Raw genomic sequence first — 23,569 nt, 5'->3', positions numbered from 1 at the left:
CAAATATGGCTAGAAGTTACAAAAAAAGTAAAAAGACACAATTAAAGGCCCTGTTTCTGAATGTATGTCACATACATAACAAAGCAGAGGAACTGACAGCACAAACAGAAAGCCATTACAGAGACATGGGTGCAGGATGACAAAGACTGCGACCTGATTATTGAAGGGTACATGATATTTAGGAAGGACAGGAAGCTGGGGAAAAGGTGGAGAGGTCGCTCTGTTAATTCCAGATGACATCGGTACAATAGAGAGATGATCTTAGTTCTGTAGATCAAGATAGAATCAGTTTAGGTAGAGATGAGAAATAGTAAAGTAAGAAGTCACTTGTGGGAGTGGTTTATAAACCCACTAACAGTAACCATGTCAACGTACTACTAATCACAGGGTATGGCAATTACCTTGTTAAAAGAATTGCTAATTAACCATGTGACATTGATAGTCCTATAAATAGAGACAGCTGGAACACTTTGGGTGGCACTGAGGAACTGTCTTACAGTAAACCAGCTCAAACCTAAAGACCAGTGTGAAATGATTCTTCCACCATAACCAGTATAGATTCAAAAGAATGTTCTTTAATTTTTAAAATGTTTCTTTCAAAGCTTTAATTTAGAAATAAGAGGGGAATCTGTCAATGTACGAATAATCACTGTGTGGTAATAACCTTAAGGGAATTGCTGATTTGCTAATTAAACATGCAACAGCTGGAACACTTGGGGGCAGTAGGTGAGTAGTGCTGAGGAAGTGTCTTACAATAAACCAGCTTGTACCTAAAGACCTATCTGGAATGATTCTTCCACCACCACTTACTGTGAGTAACAAACCACCCTGTAGGATGGGGTATACAGGAAGAAATAATAGGCGTTTGTGAGAAAGTTATGGCAATAATCATGGGTCATTCAAATTTAAATATTGATTGGACAAATTGGATTTACAAAACTAGCCTGGATGATGAGTTCATAAGGGTTTTTTTGAGCTAGTTTCTTAGAGCAGCATGCTCTAGCACCAACCAGAGAGCAGGTTATATTAGATCTGGTAATGTGCAATAAGACAGAATTAATTAATCGGCATGGACAAGTTGGGCCGAAGGGCCTGTTTCCATACTGTAAACTTCTATGACTCTATAATGAAGGTGTCTCTTAGTAGCAGTGATCATAGCATGAATGAATTTTATATTCAGTTTGAGGGAGGGAAGAGTTGGTCTAAGACTAATGTTTTAAACTTAAATAAGGGCAATCACAAGGGCTTGAAGACTATTGGCTGATTAGTGAACTGTGATGAGTGAAAGTGAATTGGCAAATTTGTGTAAGGGTTGGAGGTGCAATGGCAGACATTTAAGGACATATTTCAAAATACTCCATTATTCTCTCACTGGAATGTATCTTTTCAAAAAGAAGGATACACTAGCTGTAGCTAACTAAGGAAGTTAAAGATAGCATCGATTTGAAAGAAAAAGTGTACAATTCTGCAAAAATTAGTGGCAGGTCAGAATAAATATGAAAAAGCAGCAAAACAACAAAGAACAATCAGGAGGAAGAAATTGGAACTAGCTAGAAATATAAAAACAGATAGCAAGAGTTTCTCAGGTATTTATAAAGGAAAAGAGTAAGTTGAGTGAGGGTCCTCTAGATGGACAAGTAAGGAAATGGTGGATGAATTAAGCAGATATTTTACTGAGGAAATAAGTATGAATCAAAAGGTGAAAGGGAGGGAGGAACTTGAAATAAATGGCATTCTGGAAAGGTCCCATCAAATGGAAAATAGCGAATGTGACTCTTATCAAGAAAGGATGGAGACATAAACCAGGAAACTACAGGCCAGTTAGCTTCACATCTGTTGTAGGGTAGCGCGGTGGCACAGTGGTTAGCACTGCTGCCTCACCGCGCCTGGGACCCAGGGTCGATTCCCAGTTTGGGTGACTGTGTGGAATCTGCACATTCTCCCCGTGTCTGCGTGGGTTTCCTCCGGGTGCTCCAGTTTCCCCCCACAGTCCGAAAGACGTGCTGGTTCGGTGCTTGGCCATGCTAAATTCTCCCTCAGTGTACCCGAACAGGAGTGTGGCGACTAGGGGATTTTCACAATACCTTCTTTGCAGTGTTAATGTAAGCCCACTTGTGACACTAATACTTAAAATGCTGAAATCTATTATTAAGGAGGTTATGGCAGGATAATTAGAAAATTTCATTGCAATCAGGCAGAGTCAACATGGTTTTGTGAATGGGAAACAGTTTGACTAATTTGTTCCTCGAGAAAGTGGATAAGGGAGAACCTGTAGATGTACATTTTGGATGGAGACAGTGTACTTAGATTTCCAGAAGGTTTTTGAGAAGATGCCACAAGTGGTTACTACACTGCTCATGGTACAGTGGGAAACACACTAGCATGTATAGAGGATTGTTAGCTAACAACAAAGTGAGAGTAGGCATAAATGGGTCATTTTGGGTTGGCATGATGCAATCGGAGGATCAGTGCTGGGGCCTCAACTATTTACAATCTATATCAATGATTTGGGTGCAGGGATCCAGTATCTATTGTTTCATTTGCTGATGATGCAAAGATAGGTAGGAAAGTTAGTTATGAAGAGGACATAAGGGACTTACAAAGGGCTATAGGTAGGTCAGTGAGTTGGCAGAGGGAGTATAATGTGAATTGTCCACTTTGCAGGAATAATAGAAAAGCAGCATGTTATTTAAATGGAGAGAGATTGCAGAGCTCCAAGATGCAGAGGGATCTGGGCTTCCTGGCACGCAAATCACAAAAGGTTAGCATGCAGGTACAGCGAGTGATTAGGAAGGCAAATGGAATGTTGGTGTTTATTGTGAGGGGAATGGAATATAAAAGTAGAGAAGTTTTACTGCAGCTATACAGGGTGTCAGTGAGATCCCCTCTGGAGTAGTTACTTAAGAAAAAATATAAATGCATTGGAAACCAGTTTAGAGAAGGTTCACTCAACTGATACCTGAGACAAGGTATCTTCTGAGGAAAGGTTGAACAGGTTGGGCCGATACGTGGAATCGTGGAAGTGGAAATGACTAGGGTTGGGAAGCATTTTCCGATCAGGGCCATTGTGATCTCCTGGACTCGTTTCGATCGCCTCAGGGGGTCGGAGAGGAATTTCCCAGATTTTTTTTTCCCCATATTGGCCCTGGGGTTTTCACTCTGGGTTTTCGCCTCTCCCTGGAGATCACATGGTCTGGAATGGGGGGGTGGGGGTGAGTTAATGGGTTGTGATGAGCGAGGCATCGTAGCTGTGAGGGACAGCTCGGTGGATGGGATGTTGGTATGTGGATAGGCTGGAGAGTTGGGCGGGGATCCTGGATCCGGGGTTCGGTCCTGGACCAGGGAGCGGCGCGGGCTTGGAGGGCCGAAGGGCCTGTTCCTGTGCTGTATTGTTCTTTGTTCTTTTGTTCTTTGATACCCGTTGGAGAGATGAGGAGAGATTGGGTAGACTGGGGTTGTTCTCCTTGGAAAGACGGAGAATGAGGGGAGATCTAATAGAGGTGTACAAGATTATGAAGGGTATAGATAGGGTGAACAGTGGGAAGCTTTTTCCCAGGTCGGAGGTGACGATCACAAGGGGTCACGGGCTCAAGCTGAGAGGGGCGAAGTATAACTCGGATATCAGAGGGACGTTTTTTACACAGAGGGTGGTGGGGGCCTGGAATGCGCTGCCAAGTAGGGTGGTGGAGGCAGGCACGCTGACATCGTTTAAGACTTACCTGGATAGTCACATGAGCAGCCTGGGAATGGAGGGATACAAACGATTGGTCTAGTTAGACCAAGGAGCGGCACAGGCTTGGAGGGCCGAAGGGCCTGTTTCCTGTGCTGTACTGTTCTTTGTTCTTTGTTGGAGTTTAGAAGAATGAGAGGTGATCTTATCGAAACATATCAGATTCTGAGAGAGCTTGACAGGGTGGGTGTTCCCCCTCGCGTGGAGGAATGTAGAACTAGGAGATAGTGTTTAAAAACAAAGGGGTCTCCCATTAAAGATGGAGATGGGGAGAAATTTCTTCTGAGCGTTCTGGGTTTTTGGAACTCTTCCTTAGAGAGCAGGTCAAGGAATATTTTGACGGCAGAAGTGGACAGATTCTTGGCTAACAATGGGGTGAAAGGTCATCAGGGGTCGGCCAGAATGTTGGGTTGAGGTTACAAATCAGCTCAGCCATGATCCTGTGGGATGGTGGAGCAGGTTCGAGGGGCCGAATGGCCTACTTCTATTCGGATGTTCAGCTAAGGGTGACAGAATAGTGTAAAGTTACCCTATTTGGTAAGGTCAGTTATTGGTAAACCTTTTCCAGCGATAGGCATGTGTTCAGTTTGTGTCCGCACTGCCCTTCACACTCACACCTTTGCCTGCTCTGCTGTAACTATGTGGTGGTGTGTGATGGCAGTCAGTGCAGTGCGGAGTTTGACGCTGGGCACAGCGTGGGCTGAGGTGGAAATGCTGCAGTGAACTATCACGTCTTTCAGTTGGCTGTAGAACCTTGGGCAGCAATTTCTTTACCCAATGATATCCGACCTTGGGAAAACGCGAGGGATTTTACTCGATAAGATGATCTTCTCCTGGGTGACGCCAGCTTTCAAACCCCACCCCGCTGTTGGTCAGGATCTTAGAGAGCTAATCGAATGAGATGAAGACATAAGCAGTGGTTTACCTGAGTGCCTACACTGGACGTGTCTCCCTCTGATCTCTCTCCCAGACACTTGCCATAGAGTGGATCCAGTGACCTGCTGCTCGATGATTCTGTTTTCATCTGTATTCAAGCATTGAAATAAGGTGTCAGAGCCAGTGTTCGGTATATAAAGTGTCAGTATTCTACCTGCTGGGTGACCATCACATTAAGCTTTCCAAAGACATCAGATTTAAAATGTCTGAACATTAACAGGCCAACTAGAGTGGTGAAGGCGGAGAGAACCAAAAATTTCAAAAGGAAACTGGATGGGCACTTGGAAGGAAATGAAGGGTCTCTGCTGAGGCCTCAACTTTTTACAATTGACATCAATGACTTCGATGAGGGGAGTGAAGGTATGGAAGCTGAATTGACAGAGGACACAGTGATAGGTGGGAAAGTATGCTGTGTAGAGGACATAAGGAGGTTGCAGACAGATAGAGAGATAGAGTGAGCGGGCAAGAATCTGGCAGATGGAGATTAATATGGGAAAATGTGAAGTTCATCACTTTAGCAGGAAGAATTAAAAACCAAATTGGTGAGACCATATCTTGAATACTGTGTACAGATTTGGTCTCCTTAAGAAGGACGTAAATGTATTTACATCTTTGGGCAACTGAGTTTTGGCCTCATGCCCGCCATGATGCCCGCTGTTGGCAGAGTGGACAATTCCACCCCTCGAGTCATTTCCAGCACAGTAGGAGGCTATTCAGCCCATTGAGTCCATGCTGGCTCCCTGTAGACTAATCCATTCAGTTCCATTTCCCAGCTCTATCTCCCCTTAACCCATTTACGTCCTCCTTAAGTAAGGAGACCAAATCTATACACAGTATTCAAGATATGGTCTCACCAGTGCCCTGTATAACTGAAGTATAACATCCTTATGGTTAAGATAGCATTCCATTAACTGTCTCAATCACCTGCTGTACCTGCAGAGTGACATTTTTGTGACCTATGCACTGGAACGCCCAGATCCCTCTGCTCCTCGGAATTCTGCAGCTATTCTCCGTTTAAGTAATGCTCTAGTTTTAATTCTTCCTGCTAAAGTGATGAACATCACATTTTCCCACATTAATCTCCATCTGCCAGATTCTTGCCCGCTCACTCTATCTCTCGATATCTGTCTGCAACCTCCTTATGTCCTCTACACAGCATACTTTCCCACCTATCACTGTGTCCTCTGTCAATTCAGCTTCCATACCTTCACTCCCCTCATCGAAGTCATTGATGTCAATTGTAAAAAGTTGAGGCCTCAGCAGAGACCCCCACGGGACTCCGCTCATCACAGCCTGCCAATCAGAAAAAGACCCTTTAATGCAAACTCTATTTGTTACAAGCCAGCCAACCTTAACTCTAGGCTAACGTGTTGTCCCCGACACAATGAACTTCTGGAAATCCAAGGACAGTACATCTACAAGCTCCCCTTTATCCACAGCTCATGTGACCCCTTCAAAGAACTCTAATAATTGGTTAAACATGATTTCCCTTTCACATCCTGACTCTTGCCTTCAGTAATGGTCATTCATTATCTCCCGATACTGCTCAGCAGACCTTTACTGGACCTGGTGGGCCTTAACCACCCGGGGCCTCTCCCTCCTCCACCCCGAGGCCGCCTCCCCCTCCTCCTCCCCCTCCACCCCGGGGCCGCCTCCTCCTCCTCCTCCCCCTCCACCCCGGGGCCCCCTCCTCCTCTGGGCGGCCTGGAGGAGAGTCTCGAGTGGGGGGTATTGCTGAAGCATTGGGTTGGAGATTGCTGTTGTTTCCGGGGCTAGTCTAGAGTGCCGGAGCTGGCCAGTGAATTGCTGTCCACAGGTTATTGCTATCAACCGCGCCTGGCATCCCCACCTATTGGATGCAGAATGGAGACGAGCAATATGCTGATTGGTTCTCCCCTCCTCTCACCTCACTTACATACCTGGAAAGACTTGGCACTCTCGTGCGCTTGGCAATGTGCCAGTGGCTGGCTTCGACAGGGCTGCTGCTGCCAGGAGCTCGTGGGCAGTGAGGGGTGACTGAGGGGCTGGCTGTGTCCAGATGCAGTGGCCAGGCCGCACGGCTGAATGGGGAAGTGTTGGTGTTTGGCGGAGGTTGTTGTTGATGTTGAACTGGAATTAGAAATCAGTGACAGTTAACCCAGCACACACTGCACCTCCAACGCTTCAAGCAGCAATCGCTCTCTCTGACTGGATAGGACAATGTCCACCCAGACATCGAGTCAGCCTGACCCGTCACACTCACACTCCCTCACACACACACACTCTCTCTACCCCCCCCCCCCCCTCTCTCTCTCACACACAAAGAACAAAGAACAGTACAGCACAGGAAACAGGCCCTTCGGCCCTCCAAGCCTGTGCCGCTCCTTGGTCCAACTAGACCAATCGTTTGTATCCCTCCATTCCCAGGCTGCTCATGTGACTATCCAGGTAAGTCTGAAACGATGTCAGCGTGCCTGCCTCCACCACCCTACTTGGCAGCGCATTCCAGGCCCCCACCACCCTCTGTGTAAAAAACATCCCTCTGATATCTGAGTTACACTTCGCCCCTCTCACCTTGAGCCCGTGACCCCTCGTGATCGTCACCTCCGACCTGGGAAAAAGCTTCCCACTGTTCACCCTATCTATCCCCTTCATAATCTTGTACACCTCTATTAGATCTCCCCTCATTCTCCATCTTTCCAGGGAGAACAACCCCAGTTTACCCAATCTCTCCTCATAGCTAAGACCCTCCATACCAGGCAACATCCTGGTAAACCTTCTCTGCACTCTCTCTAACGCCTCCACGTCCTTCTGGTAGTGCGGCGACCAGAACTGGACGCAGTACTCCAAATGTGGCCTAACCAGCGTTCTATAAAGCTGCATCATCAGACTCCAGCTTTTATACTCTATACCCCGTCCTATAAAGGCAAGCATACCATATGCCTTCTTCACCACCTTCTCCACCTGTGTTGCCACCTTCAAGGATTTGTGGACTTGCACACCTAGGTCCCTCTGTGTTTCTATACTCCTGATGACTCTGCCATTTATTGTATAACTCCTCCCTACATTATTTCTTCCAAAATGCATCACTTCGCATTTATCCGGATTAAACTCCATCTGCCACCTCTCCGCCCAATTTTCCAGCCTATCTATATCCTGCTGTATTGCCCGACAATGCTCTTCGCTATCCGCAAGTCCAGCCATCTTCATGTCATCCGCAAACTTGTTGATTACACCAGTTACACCTTCCAAATCATTTATATATATCACAAATAGCAGAGGCCCCAGTACAGAGCCCTGCAGAACACCACTCTGTGCGAGAACCTCTCTGGCTATGTCGAGGGCATCCTGAAACAACTGCCAGTTTCCAGATGCAATTTTACAACTCATCCGCTTCATCCTGGACCACAATATCTTCACCTTCAACAACCAGTTCTTCATCCAGACACAGGGAACAGCCATGGGGACCAAATTCGCACCTCAATATGCCAACATCTTCATGCACAGGTTCGAACAAGACTTCTTCACCGCACAGGACCTTCAACCGATGCTATACACTAGATACATCGATGACATTTTCTTCCTTTGGACTCATGGTGAACAATCACTGAAACAACTCTATGATGACATCAACAAGTTCCATCCCACCATCAGACTCACCATAGACTACTCTCCGGAATCGGTTGCATTCTTGGACACACGCATCTCCATTAAGGACGGTCACTTCAGCAAGCCCACGGATAACCTCACGATGCTCCACTTCTCCAGCTTCCACCCTAAACACGTTAAAGAAGCCATCCCCTACGGACAAGCCCTCCGAATACACAGGATCTGCTCGGATGAGGAGGATCGTAACAGACACCTCCAGACGCTGAAAGATGCCCTCATAAGAACAGGATATGGCGCTCGACTCATTGATCAACAGTTCCGACGCACCACAGCGAAAAACCGCACCGACCTCCTCAGAAGACAAACACGGGACACAGTGGACAGAGTACCCTTCGTTGTCCAGTACTTCCCTGGAGCGGAGAAGCTACGGCATCTCCTCCGGAGCCTTCAACATGTCATTGATGAAGACGAACATCTCGCCAAGGCCATCCCCACACCCCCACTTCTTGCCTTCAAACAACCGCACAACCTCAAACAGACCATTGTCCGCAGCAAACTACCCAGCCTTCAGGAGAACAGTGACCATGACACCACACAACCCTGCCACAGCAACCTCTGCAAGACATGCCGGATCATCGACACAGATGCCATCATCTCACGTGAGAACACCATCCACCAGGTACACGGTACATACTCTTGCAACTCGGCCAACGTTGTCTACCTGATACGCTGCAAGAAAGGATGTCCCGAGGCATGGTACATTGGGGAAACTATGCAGACGCTGCGACAACGGATGAATGAACACCGCTCGACAATCACCAGGCAAGACTGTTCTCTTCCTGTTGGGGAGCACTTCAGCGGTCACGGGCATTCGGCCTCTGATATTCGGGTAAGCGTTCTCCAAGGTGGCCTTCGCGACACACGACGGCGCAGAGTCGCTGAGCAGAAACTGATAGCCAAGTTCCGCACACACGAGGACGGCCTCAACCGGGATATTGGGTTCATGTCACACTATTTGTAACCCCCACAGTTGCGTGGACCTGCAGAGTTTCACTGGCTGTCTTGTCTGGAGACAATACACATCTTTTTAGCCTGTCTTAATGCTCTCTCCACTCATGTTCTTTTGTTTCTTAAAGACTTGATTAGTTGTAAGTATTCGCATTCCAACCATTATTCATGTAAATTGAGTTTGTGTCTTTATATGCTCTGTTTGTGAACAGAATTTCCACTCACCTGAAGAAGGGGCTTGGAGCTCCGAAAGCTTGTGTGGCTTTTACTACCAAATAAACCTGTTGGACTTTAACCTGGTGTTGTTAAACTTCTTACTGTGTTTACCCCAGTCCAACGCCGGCATCTCCACATCATGAACACCACTGGTCACAGACCTCCAGCCGGAAAAAGACCCTTCGACCACTACCCTCTGTCTCCTATGGCCAAGCCAGTTCTCCACCCATCTAGCCACTTCTCCTTGTATCCCATGAGCCTTAACCTTCTTAACCAACCTGCCATGTGGGACTTTGTCAAATGCCTTACTGAAATCCATATAGACGACATCCACGGCCCTTCCTTCATCAACCGTTTTTGTCACTTCCTCAAAAAACTCCACCAAATTTGTAAGGCACGACCTCCCTCTTACAAAACCATGCTGTCTGTCACTAATGAGATTGTTCCGTTCTAAATGCACATACATCCTGTCTCTAAGAATCCTCTGCAACAACTTCCCTCCCACGGACGTCAAGCTCACCGGCCTATAATTTCCTGGGTTATCCCTGCTACCCTTCTTAAACAACGGGACCACATTCGCTATCCTCCAATCCTCAGGGACCTCACCCGTGTCCAAAGAAGCGACACGCACACACAGCGGGCCCGATTCTCCCATCCCAATACGCAGGGTTTTTGGCGCGTCGGATTGGGAGATGCGCGTGTTGGCTATTTTGTGGGATTTGCGCATACATTCCCGACGCATGCTGGAGAACAGGCGTAGTCGGGACTGCGCTGGAAACCGGTGAGAAGAGAGGTAAGTGATCTAAATATCCAATTTAAAATCTAATTTAAATGTGATGATCAGGCCTGACACGGAACTTTCAGGTCCCGATAGCATCTCCCACTCCACCAGGAGTACCTAATTCCGGTGGGGTTCGGACTTGCTCCCCACATTTAGGGAACTAGCGGGAGACTCCACCAGAATGGAGGTGGGGGGCAATCGGGGCCCCAGGGAGGGGAGGGGGGGGGGGTGGCCCCTGGGCAATGGGCACCATGGCAGTGCCAACCTGTGCCCCCTGCCACTGCCCAAGGGGCACCTTGGGACTGCACATCGGACAGTGCCAAGAGGGTGCAATCAGTGGGGGTAGGCGATCGGGGCGGGCCTGCCTCCCGTGGGGGGGGGGGGGCTGGAAATTGCGGTGTTCCAGGACAGGACAGGGGCGTCAGGGCTGGCCCTGGAATTGTTGTGGGGGCCACGATCGGGCCGTGGGGGGGGGCTGGAGGGGCAGCACTGCGGGGGTCCCGGGTTGGCCAGTGATTGAGCTGGCCAGTAAAAGGGAGACTGACAGATCGGGGCCACTGCGCATGCGCAGAGTTCCAGAACTGTCAAACTCCAGTGTGAAGAGGCCCCGCCCCCCTGGGGTTTTAATGAGATTCACGACTGGGACCTCTGCAGCGCACAGAGTGCGGGGATTCAGGTGAGAAGCTGAACTAACAAAACAGTCAGGATCCAGAACAGTTTTCTCACTAATTATGCACTTAGAATTTTTTTGGGGGGAGATTCGGGCCCACACACACACACACACACTCTCTCTCCCTCCCTCTCTCAGGCACGCGCTCTCCCTCCCTCTCCCACGCACGCGCTCTCCCTCCCTCTCTCAGGCACGCGCTCTCCCTCCCTCTCTCAGGCACACGCTCTCCCTCCCTCTCTCTCGCACGCACTCTCCCTCCCTCTCTCTCGCACGCGCTCGCCCTCCCTCTCTCTCGCACGCGCTCTCCCTCCCTCTCTCTCGCACGCGCTCTCCCTCCCTCTCTCTCGCACGCGCTCTCCCTCCCTCTCTCTCGCACGCGCTCTCCCTCCCTCTCTCTCGCACGCGCTCTCCCTCCCTCTCTCTCGCACGCGCTCTCCCTCCCTCTCTCTCGCACGCGCTCTCCCTCCCTCTCTCTCGCACGCGCTCTCCCTCCCTCTCTCTCGCACGCGCTCTCCCTCCCTCTCTCTCGCACGCGCTCTCCCTCCCTCTCTCTCGCACGCGCTCTCCCTCCCTCTCTCTCGCACGCGCTCTCCCTCCCTCTCTCTCGCACGCGCTCTCCCTCCCTCTCTCTCGCACGCGCTCTCCCTCCCTCTCTCTCGCACGCGCTCTCCCTCTCTCTCGCACGCGCTCTCCCTCCCTCTCTCTCGCACGCGCTCTCCCTCCCTCTCTCTCGCACGCGCTCTCCCTCCCTCTCTCTCGCACGCGCTCTCCCTCCCTCTCCCACGCACGCGCTCTCCCTCCCTCTCTCTCGCACGCGCTCTCCCTCCCTCTCTCTCGCACGCGCTCTCCCTCCCTCTCTCTCGCACGTGCTCTCCCTCCCCCTCTCACGCACGCGCTCTCTCTCCCTCTCTCACGCACGCGCTCTCCCTCCCTCTCTCTCGCACGCGCTCTCCCTCCCTCTCTCTCACACACGCGCTCTCCCTCCCTCTCTCTCTCACGTAAACAGATGAACATGCACGCTGTGATTGTGTGTTTGCGAGGATGTGAGGGTGTGTGCGTGCGAGAGGTGTGAAACATAGAAAAACTACAGCACAAAACAGGCCCTTCGGCCCCACAAGTTGTGCCGAATATATCCCTACCTTTTAGGCCTACCTATAACCCTCCATCCTATTAAGTCCCATGTACTCATCCAGGAGTCTCTTAAAAGACCCTATTGAGTTTGCCTCCACCACCACTGACGGCAGCCGATTCCACTCGCCCACCACCCTCTGTGTGAAAAACTTCCCCCTAACATTTCCCCTGTACCTACCCCCCAGCACCTTAAACCTGTGTCCTCTCATAGCAGCCATTTCCACCCTGGGAAAAAGCCTCTGAGAGTCCACCCGATCTATGCCTCTTGAAGGAGGAAATTTTCCAGAAAACCATATTTGTATCATCAAATATATTTTTATTGGACTAATTGGCACCACTCATAACGGGCCAACAATGCAGAGGGGCACCCCCGGATGGATATTCGATCGGGTCTCCCCCTGCACAGCTGAGAGACTCACGAATTTCAGAAACTGCGGGAGATCCCTAATCTGCCTAGCAACAGCCTGTAGCTGCATTTTAAACTGGCCAAGGAAGATCAAGATCCCTATGAAACGAGACAGAGAGTGGGTTATCAAAACCAAGCTATCACTGAAATATTACCAATTCGGCCAAGGCAGACATAAAAATCTGATAAACTAAGAGATAAGGATAAAAGGTTAAGAATGAAATACCCCAGACACCCAACAGGACAGGATGACATTAACACTCAATCTCACAAGCAGGAAACACAGACACGGAACAATAGGACCAATTTAAATAAGAAGACACATAGAGATAGTAATGGGAAACGCATTTAGACACCGGGGCAGGACCAAGTAATCCCATTAACACGAACACACACCATACAAATGCTAATCCATGAAACTTCCTAGGGACTTTTGAAACTGACAGACCACTTTATACATATTGTAAAAAGATGCATAATCAAATGTTCCCGCTCAAATTTGGAGCCCTATAAAGATCCAGGGCTGATGTAATCCAATTGAGATCAACGTGGCCAAGCCACTGTTTCTGAGCTGGCTACGGGGGTCTCCCTAGGATCCTAGTAAATTGTACAATAAAGACACGCTTTGAACCTTGATTTGCGACTCGGCTTCTATTCTGTGCTGGTAAGGGATTTTTCTCTACAACAAAATGGCGTAGTCACGGCAGGATTTGATATCTGACTTCTGACTGATGGCCACAGTTTGAAAGTCGGAATCAAATTTAAACGAATCTGATACAAATCCAGAGCAGTCAAAGGCGAGTGCAGGTCTCCGTTCAAAGTGAGGTACCTTTAAGGGTTAGGGTTTGTCTGTTTTAAGTATTGTTGTCTTGTAGAACTGTATAATCTTGCCTAAGTTTTTAAATTGAAACAGAAGTCCGCACTAAAGAGGTACAGGTCAGAACGACCGCGTGGAAAAAGGTAAGTAACTTTTAACTTTAATAGGAGTAAAGGACCAGAGGTAAAGATAACAGGTTTTGGGCTATTTGATAACAGGAATTAAGACTAATATAAAGATAAGTACCGCATGCAGAACTAATTGGTGTAACTAACCCAGGATTGTAAATGAAACCGCTGTCTGTGCCAAGGCAATAGGACAAGGGAGTGCTTGACTCAAGGTGCCCTACCCTAAACTGGACGTTAAGAGGAGAAATCTCCCACGCTAAGGTTGGGTTTTGAAGCGGGCGCTAAGAGGCACAGGCACTCAGGGTGCAAGGCACGGACAGTGTAAATCGGGTAACAACACTGACTCTGAAGGGACGAACAACCTCAGAGTCGATACAGTTACTAACTATAACAGGGGCTTTGATAACAGAGTACAGGTGTGTAAGTGTTGAGGAAAAGTGGACCCGATCCATCCTGACCAAGAGACACGACGACGGAGGATCCATTAGGGACCCGGGCGGAGTTTGATAACCTTGTTCGTCTGTAGGGAACACCACAGCCCATAGCAGGATACCCGGTTTTGGGGGGTAACGGATCAACCCTGCTAGTGGGGGTGGTGGCCGAGCGGGAGGCGTTGTACTTAGAGGGGCTGGGAACAGGGGCGGACAAACCCACTAAACAACCAGCACACATCCCAATAAGACAACACAAAATAGTCCAAGCGTGAGGTGTCAGGAATAGTTGGGGGAGCCCAGGGGAAAGAGACCCACTGGAACCTCACTACGAGAACCTACAGCAATACAGACGGTGCTGGGGCAGTATCAGTGACAGGAGTTGAGGCACTTTTACTGTAGCAGCCAGCATACGGGGGTTGCAGGACTGCTAGACAGAAAAATGGCAGACCACGTTGTTAAGGGAGAAACTGCAGTAGCTCTCATTTTGAAGTATCTGTTAGCCAGAGAAGCGATTGTTGCAAAGATGAAACGGAACGGGTGGAACGCATCACAAACTTTAGAAGATCAAAGAAAGTGGGTAGACGGAGTTAAACGGGACAAAACAAAAGTAATGGGAGTAATATTAGTGACCCAGTTAGCTGGACTAATTGAGGAAGTAAATGCCTCTATGGAGGAGAGACACAAAGAGACAGAGCAAATTAAAGTATTACAGGAGAGAGTGAGGGAATTAGAATACAGAAACCACACTGCGGAAATAACGCAGAGATCAGAGGAAACGGACCCTCGGCGCCCATACGAGTCAGTGCAGAAACATACAGCCACTCCAGCATCAGAAGAAAACGTAGAAAATTATAATCTAGCGCCAGTCACGAGAGGAGGGACGTTAGCACAACCAAAGGCAACCTATAAGCCTTTTACGCCAGGGGAAAGGCAGCAGATGGATAGGAGAGATCTTAGTTTTTGTATTTCAGTGTGTTTGTGAGATCTGGTAGCTTGTCGAATGTAGGTGGTTGTTGTAGTAATTAGATTGAGAGCAGGGAGCTCTTTGTTCCTGTGGAATGTTTGCTACAGGCAGTAGGTGCAGTACATTGCACCTTGGTTTAGCCTCAGGGGGGGCTGGGAGAGTGTTAAAACTGTAAAGATTCAAGTGATAGGATTTCTTGAATTTACTTCTGCTTTGAGTCAATTACAGTTTGGAAGAAAGAAGAATAAAAGCGATTGTCTTAATCAATGCTCAGTATTCTCTTTGAATGTTTTACACTCATCCCAGTCTGAAATGATAAGTTTGAATGAAAAAGGATGTACTGTGGAATGACTTTTGGAAGCTTCCATGTGTGTGTCTGTGTGTGTTTAAACAAAGTGGTTGCGTGGATGCTTTGTTGTTGTTTGTTTTAATGTTAAGAAAGGATTTAAACCTTGGAAGGAAGCATGTGCTCTTTCCTTTGTCTTGAAGTAGAAATTATAAGAGTTAGTTGAGGAGTTAAGAGAAGAAAATAAGTTATTTTGTGGAAAGGTAGAAAAGCAGGAACAAAAGACTGAGGTCTATGAATTAGTTTAAAGTATATCAAGTCAGTGAAATACAGTATTAATCGCAGAATATCGCGATTTGCGAACGTCAGATAGTTTAGTATTCTGAACTAGTTTAAAATTATGTACTGCCGTCGGAATTTCATGAGCCATCAAGGTTCAAGGTTTGCCAAATATAAAAGCACTGCAAAGCTTAAAACCTAGCCAGTTAAGAAACCAAAATGTTCCTAATCAAATAACTGGTATGTATTGTACCTGCTTTGATTTTGATTCGGCGCCTGTTACTTTTCCTAGAGTGCGGGGGTTTCGATCTGGAGCTCAGTTTAAAAAAAGAAACGGCTTAAATTAAAAGGGTTTGGATATCACGGGTACGATGTGTAAAGTGGTATGATACAACTGCCGCTTGATTATTTTTATTATACAGTATAGCACTGCCATATAGACACAAGAATAACATCAAATCCTGAAAAGCCTTAACCAACTTTGTATGATATATTCATATACTATATTGAATATGGATAAAGACATAATTATTTTGTGAAGTACTGTGGTGTAGCGCTTGCACGCAAACAGATGATCAAATTAGAGATAGTGTAAGAGTACTCATATAAAGATCGGAACTGTATGGCATGTGATTTTAATGGGGAAAGCGATGTCTTTTGATAAGATTACAGACAAATGAATGGATGTCCAATTGCAGCCAAAAAAGGCCAGTACAAAGTGTTATTTAATTCACACTAAGCTTGCTATGGATGGGGGATGCCAATTCAAGTTGATTCGGACCAGGGAACACATTTCACAGGAAAGGTTCTGAAAAACATTTGCCAACTATTAGGAATAAAACAAAAATTTCACATCCCCTATCACCCACAAAGTTCCGGGATGGTGGAGAGGATGAATCGGACTCTAAAAATAACAATGGCAAAAGCAATGCAATCCTCAGGTAGAAATTGGACAGAAGTCCTACCTGCAGTTCTGATGAGGCTTAGGGCGACCACAAATCGAACTACCGGCTTGACTCCATACGAGCTGATGACCGGGCGAGCAATGCACTTACCCGAAAACATTATTACAGGCTGGACAGATGTGGGTCCGATAAAAGATAGGATCCGACAATACATCCGAGACCTTAGCACCCAATTGAAGGGGATGCGCCGGTCCGTAATTTCTAATCAGGCACAGGTCGACGCAGAGGGGGACTCAGAAATATTACCAGAAGTCCCAAAAGCCGGGAGCCGGGTATTAACAAAAGTGCTTCCTGCAAAACCAGGATTTGCCCCAAGATGGCACGGACCTTACGAGGTCATTATTAGCGGAGATACCTGTGCCTGTATAGATATAAGGGGACAAGGGGTCTGGAAACACTGGACCCAATTGAAACTATATGAGGACAAATGAACTAAAAAATACCGTTTTGCTCATTCAACTTCCACAGGAACCAGGACCAGATCCACTATCAAGACGTCGGAACCAACTACCTTTAATTTGATTGCCTGTTTATTTTCTGTATATACTGTAATTGTAAAATACTGTTGAAAAAAAAGAGCGATATGGGAACAGGGACATATCTGATAATAACCCTGACCATTGTAAATACACTCCAGCATACGAGGGTTAGGGGAGCAGAACCACCAATCATGGAAGGAAACCTATTCCTGAGAACACACATCCAGATCTATGGGAATAGGACCGCTTGTTACCCCTCAGCGCGATCAGTAAACTCCCTATTCATCGCAACACCAGGGTGGCTCCCACAAGAGTTATTCACTATTGACACATCAGGGGCACCCTGCAAAGAACATATTGGGTACTTTAAGCAAGGGATACAAGGAAGGTGTGTAGAGCTCACTGAGCCGGGAATTCTAAGGGGGACGGGACCCCAACCGGAGGAGACACTTGGGAACTACCCACAATGTTTTAAGGGAGAGGGATGGGGGTGCGTGCATGCCTTTGTCCCTAAAAATGATTCGTGCGCTGAGGCACATTGTGCTCTCCAGGAGTGCCGGGTCCGGGAAGGACACTTCACTTGTGACTGCAAGCAACAAAAATGCATTGCAGTCACCGCGGGTAGGCAGCTTATGTGTGGCAAGTGCAACAGCACCCACGTAAGCTCAGCCTCAGGGACATATCCATTTGATTCTCACCAAGAGGTACAATCAAGTGGACAGTCCAGGGGGAGGGAAGGTTCCACAAGATGGGGCCATGCGGTCAAACGACCCCGGGGTAATGCATGTTATCGGGTTAAAGACGGGTACGTGTTTTTATTTAAAAATGTATATATGACGGCCACAGACAGGCCTCCAAGGTTCTTTTCCGTAGGGACAATCAGACCTCTCACGGTTCCATGCCCAAGTGAAGGGCATGTCCAGAAACGCATAGTGACCAGGGCCATCAGCGCAGAATTTTGCTCCGACTGGCAGGCCCCTGTCACACTAGGGTCTTCTTTAGGATATGGATTTCTGGGGACACTATCCCTGGGAGGCGCCGCAGGGGTGATCAGTGCCAGTAATAGGAACTTCTTCATATGTGGACTGACCATTTTAGGAAACAACACCCTACAAGCATTAGGCGCAATTGACCAAGAACTCGCAGAACTCAGACTATACACACAACAAACGAGATATGCGGTGGACTATCAGCTAGCCAGACAAGGGGGGGTATGCACCATCATCAAGGAAAAATGCATCACATACGTACACGACAAGACACTAAACATAACAGCAGCCATGTCCGGGATACAAAAGCAATTGGATAACTTTAAACAGGGGTTAACAGGGACTGATGGGTGGTTAGGATGGCTGTTTAACACAGTTTGGGGAGCATATATTATGAAGGGATTAATCCTAGTAGTAGCCATCCTGTTCACACTCTGCCTTGGCCTAACCTGTATTAAAGTGATATGTGCAAATATTACATCAAGAATGCTACCCACTGCCAGTATCCAGATGCAAGAACTTAACAACGACCCAGAAGAGGAGGAACAACGGCAAGGACAACAGCTGTACAAATCACAGTTCCTCTGAAGGTCGTCCATGGGGGGTCAGCCATGAATGGCACCCCCTGGACGAGAGGAGGGACTGAAGGAGGAAATTTTCCAGAAAACCATATTTGTATCATCAAATATATTTTTATTGGACTAATTGGCACCACTCATAACGGGCCAACAATGCAGAGGGGCACCCCCGGATGGATATTCGATCGGGTCTCCCCCTGCACAGCTGAGAGACTCACGAATTTCAGAAACTGCGGGAGATCCCTAATCTGCCTAGCAACAGCCTGTAGCTGCATTTTAAACTGGCCAAGGAAGATCAAGATCCCTATGAAACGAGACAGAGAGTGGGTTATCAAAACCAAGCTATCACTGAAATATTACCAATTCGGCCAAGGCAGACATAAAAATCTGATAAACTAAGAGATAAGGATAAAAGGTTAAGAATGAAATACCCCAGACACCCAACAGGACAGGATGACATTAACACTCAATCTCACAAGCAGGAAACACAGACACGGAACAATAGGACCAATTTAAATAAGAAGACACATAGAGATAGTAATGGGAAACGCATTTAGACACCGGGGCAGGACCAAGTAATCCCATTAACACGAACACACACCATACAAATGCTAATCCATGAAACTTCCTAGGGACTTTTGAAACTGACAGACCACTTTATACATATTGTAAAAAGATGCATAATCAAATGTTCCCGCTCAAATTTGGAGCCCTATAAAGATCCAGGGCTGATGTAATCCAATTGAGATCAACGTGGCCAAGCCACTGTTTCTGAGCTGGCTACGGGGGTCTCCCTAGGATCCTAGTAAATTGTACAATAAAGACACGCTTTGAACCTTGATTTGCGACTCGGCTTCTATTCTGTGCTGGTAAGGGATTTTTCCCTACAACACTCTCAACATCTTATATACCTGTGCGTGCGTGTATTCTGTCCAGTGAGTCAGGCTGACATTACAACTGTACTGGACTCGGTGTCCCTGTACCCTGTGGGCACCAACATCAGCACTTCCGTCCAAAGCAAAGGCTTCAGAAAGTTAAACTTCCCTTTGGAAAGAGGAGAGTTGAAGATGTTGTGGCTAAAGCTTTGTGCTTTATGATAGGGATTGACAAAGCTGATATCGGAAAATATGTCCTTGTAATCAAGGATTGAAATCTAAGTTCAGCACTTGGTACTTTCTGTTTCTGCAGAGATTGGATTGGAGAGGGTGGATGAGTTGGGGTTGAGAGTGATTTCAATCTAATGTCCACATTGTCCTTTCCCCATTCTGAAAGATTGGAGTATTTTGGTCTAGTGTGGAGGTGGAGGATTTCTTTTTGATTTGAAGGCCTGACCTGATGCCCATGATGGAGAGATGTCCGTATGAGCCACTTGTCAATGAGCCACAGTGGGAGCTGTTGCTGAAGGCAAGCAGTGAATTTGGCGACGTTCTGATCATGGTCTGCAGGTCGACACTGGTGTCAGCGAGCGCAGAGAAGGATGTGCTGCATTTCTGAACTCTCTCTGTCATGCTCCCAGGGGTTGTGAATCGGGAACTGAAACCTGGAGGCAAAAAAGAAATCCAAAGGAGTCACAGCAATCATGAAACGGCCGCTGTCCGGAATCAAACATCACAGAATTGTTACAGCATTGAATGAGGCCATTTGACCTATTGTGTATGCACCAGAGGGCTAACAGAGATAGGGAGGGGTGTAGGGGGCTGGAGGAGGTTACAGAGATGGGGAGGGGTGTAGGGGCTGGAGGAGGTTACAGAGATGGGGAGGGGTGTAGGGGCTGGAGGAGGTTAGAGATAGGGAGGGGTGTAGGGGGCTGGAGGAGGTTACAGAGATAGGGAGGGGTGCAGGGGGCTGGAGGAGGTTACAGAGATGGGGAGGGGTGTAGGGGCTGGAGGAGGTTACAGAGATGGGGAGGGGTGTAGGGGCTGGAGGAGGTTAGAGATAGGGAGGGGTGTAGGGGGCTGGAGGAGGTTACAGAGATAGGGAGGGGTGCAGGGGGCTGGAGGAGGTTACAGAGATAGGGAGGGGTGTAGGGGGCTGGAGGAGGTTACAGAGATGGGGAGGGGGTGTAGGGGCTGGAGGAGGTTACAGAGATAGGGAGGGGTGTAGGGGGCTGGAGGAGGTTACAGAGATGGGGAGGGGGTGTAGGGGCTGGAGGAGGTTACAGAGATAGGGAGGGGTGTAGGGGGCTGGAGGAGGTTACAGAGATAGGGAGGGGTGTAGGGGCTGGAGGAGGTTACAGAGATAGGGAGGAGTGTAGGGGGCTGGAGGAGGTTACAGAGATAGGGAGGGGTGTAGGGGGCTGGAGGAGGTTACAGAGATGGGGAGGGGTGTAGGGGCTGGAGGAGGTTACAGAGATAGGGAGGGGTGTAGGGGGCTGGAGGAGGTTACAGAGATAGGGAGGGGTGTAGGGGCTGGAGGAGGTTACAGAGATAGGGAGGGGTGTAGGGGCTGGAGGAGGTTACAGAGATAGGGAGAGGGTGTAGGGGCTGGAGGAGGTTACACAGATAGGGAGGGAGTGTAGGGGCTGGAGGAGGTTACCGAGATAGGGAGAGGTGTAGGGGCTGGAGGAGGTTAGAGAGATAGAGGGGTGTAGGGGCTGGAGGAGGTTACAAGGATAGGGAGGGTGTAGGGGCTGGAGGAGGTTACAGAGATAGGGAGGGGGTGTAGGGGGCTGGAGGAGGTTACAGAGATAGGGAGGGGGTGTGGGGGCTGGAGGAGGTTACAGAGATAGGGAGGGGTAAAGGGGCTGGAGGAGGTTACAAAGATAGGGAGGGTGTAGGGGCTGGAGGAGGTTACAGAGATAGGGAGAGGGTGTAGGGGCTGGAGGAGGTTACAGAGATAGGGAGGGGGTGTAGGGGCTGGAGGAGGTTACAGAGATGGGGAGAGGGTGTAGCGGCTGGAGGAGGTTTCAGAGATAGGGAGGGGTGTAGGGGCTTTGATTTGATTTATTGTTGTCACACGTATTAGTATGCAGTGAAAAGTATTGTTTCTTACGCGCTATACAAAGCATACCGTTCATAGAGAAGGAAAGGAGAGACTGCAGAATGTAGTGTTACAGTCATAGCTAGGGTGTAGAGAAAGATCAACTTAATGCAAGGCAAGCCCATTCAAAAGTCCGACAGCAGCAGGGAAGAAGCTGTTCCTGAGTCGGTCGGTACGTGACCTCAGACTTTTGTATCTTTTTCCCGACGGAAGGAGGTGGAAGAGAGAATGTCCGGGGTGCGTGGGGTCCTTAATTATGTTGGCTGCTTTGCCGAGGCAGCGGGAAGTGTAGACAGAGTCAATGGATGGGAGGCTGGTTTGCGTGATGGATTGGGCTACATTCATGACCGTTTGTAGTTCCTTGCGGTCTTGGGCAGAGCAGAAGCCCAGACCAAGCTGTGATACAACCAGAAAGAATGCTTTCTGTGGTGCATCTGTAAAAGTTGGTGAGAATCATAGCTGACATGCCAAATTTTCTTAGTCTTCTGAGAAAGTAGAAGCGTTGGTGGGCTTTCTTAACTATAGTGTCAGCATAGAGGCCCAGGACAGGTTGGTGATCTGGACACCTAGAAATTTAAAGCTCTCGACCCTTTCTACTTTGTTCCCGTTGATGTAGACAGGGGCATGTTCTCCTTTACGCTTCCTGAAGTCGATGACAATCTCCTTCGTTTTGTTGACATTGAGGGAGAGATTATTGTTGCCGCACCAGTTCACCAGATTCTCTATCTCATTCCTGTACTCTGTCTCGTCATTGTTTGAGATCCGACCCACTACGGTGGTGTCGTCAGCAAACTTGAAAATCACAAAGATAGGGAGGGTGGTGGGGTTGGGGAAGTTTACAGAGATAGGATGGGTTTTAGGGGCTGGAGGAGGTTACAGAGATAGGGAGGGGTGTCAGGGCTGCGGGGGTGGGGCGGGGGGAGGGGGAGTGAAAATTTTAAAATCAAGATGATGGTGAATTTAACAAGTCACTCACCATCCTGACTTGGAAATGTATCACTGTTCCTTCACTGTCACTGGGTCAAAATCCTGGAACTCCCTCCCTAACAGCACTGTGGTGTACCTACACCACATGGACTGACTGATGTCCAATAACAATCATGGAACTCTCTCCCTAACAGCAGTGTGGGTGTACCTACACCACAGGGACTGCAGCGGGTTCAAGAAGGCAGCTCACCACCACCTTCTCAAGGGGCAACTAGGGATGGGCAATAAGTGCTGGGGTTGCCAGCGAATGAAAGGAAATCAAGGCAATGTTGTCATAAACACACAAGAACAAAGGAATAGAAGCAGAAGTAGGCCATTCGGCCCTTCAAGCCTGCCCCACCATTCAATACCATCACGGCTGATCTATGCCGATCTCAGCTCCTTTTCTGTGCCATTTCCCCATCGCCCTCTATTCCTCGATCTATCAAATATTCATCCAACTCCAATTTAAATACTTCCAATGATCCAGCCTCCAGCACCCTTTGGGGCAGAGAATTCCAGAGATTCACCACCCTCTGCAAGAAGAAACTTCTACGGAGCTCAGTTTTAAATGACCGGCCCTTTATCTTGTAGCTGTGTCCTCTTGTTCCAGATTCTCCCATTGGTGAAAATATCTCTCCATCTACCCTGTCAAGCCGCCTCAGGGTCGTATATGTTTGAATAAGGTCACCCCTCACTCTGCTAAACTCTAAGGAATGTAGAATCACGATATCCTCATCACAACCTGCCGATCTTCGTACCATCGGCAAATTTGGAAACCTTACGTTCTGTTCCTTCCTCCAGGTCATTAATATAAATAGTGAACAATTGGCAGGCCAAGAACGGATCCCTACAGTACTCCACTAGTTACATCTTTCCACTCTGAAAAGGCCCCATTTATTCCAACTCTGTTTTCTACATGACAGCCAGTTTTCAATCCATGCTAACACACTTCCTCCAATTCCATGGGCTTTAACTTTATGCACTAGTCTCTTTTGTAGCACCTTGTCAAATACCTTTTGGAAATCTAAATACATTACATCTACAGATTCCCCTCTCTATAAATCTCACTGTTACATCCTCAAATAATTCAAGCAAATTTGTCAATCATGATTTATTTTTCATAAAGCCATGTTGATGAGGTTTGATTATATTCAGCTTTCCCCAATAATTAGCTATTTCCTCTTTGATCATTAACTCCAGCATCTGGCCAATAATAGATGTTAAACTAACTGACCT

General features: G+C 47.9%; 1 protein-coding gene across 1 annotated transcript in view; it reads right to left on the bottom strand.

Moving 5' to 3' along the window:
• Window positions 1–23,569, bottom strand: part of LOC144481841 (zinc finger protein GLI1-like) — a 58,023-nt gene that overhangs the window by 15,333 nt on the left and 19,121 nt on the right. The window contains exons 4-7 of the mRNA XM_078200994.1: window positions 19,718–19,925; window positions 6,586–6,775; window positions 5,828–5,959; window positions 4,656–4,754 (exon numbers count right to left, since the gene is read on the bottom strand). Of these exons, the coding sequence (XP_078057120.1) occupies window positions 4,656–4,754; window positions 5,828–5,959; window positions 6,586–6,775; window positions 19,718–19,925 (629 nt within the window). The remainder of the gene's footprint in view (window positions 1–4,655; window positions 4,755–5,827; window positions 5,960–6,585; window positions 6,776–19,717; window positions 19,926–23,569) is intronic.

This window comes from Mustelus asterias, chromosome X (assembly GCF_964213995.1).
Source record: "Mustelus asterias chromosome X, sMusAst1.hap1.1, whole genome shotgun sequence".
NCBI classification, from domain to species: Eukaryota; Metazoa; Chordata; class Chondrichthyes; order Carcharhiniformes; family Triakidae; genus Mustelus; species Mustelus asterias.
The sequence above is the reverse complement of the archived record's forward strand: the minus strand, read 5'-3'. Positions and strand labels throughout refer to the sequence as shown.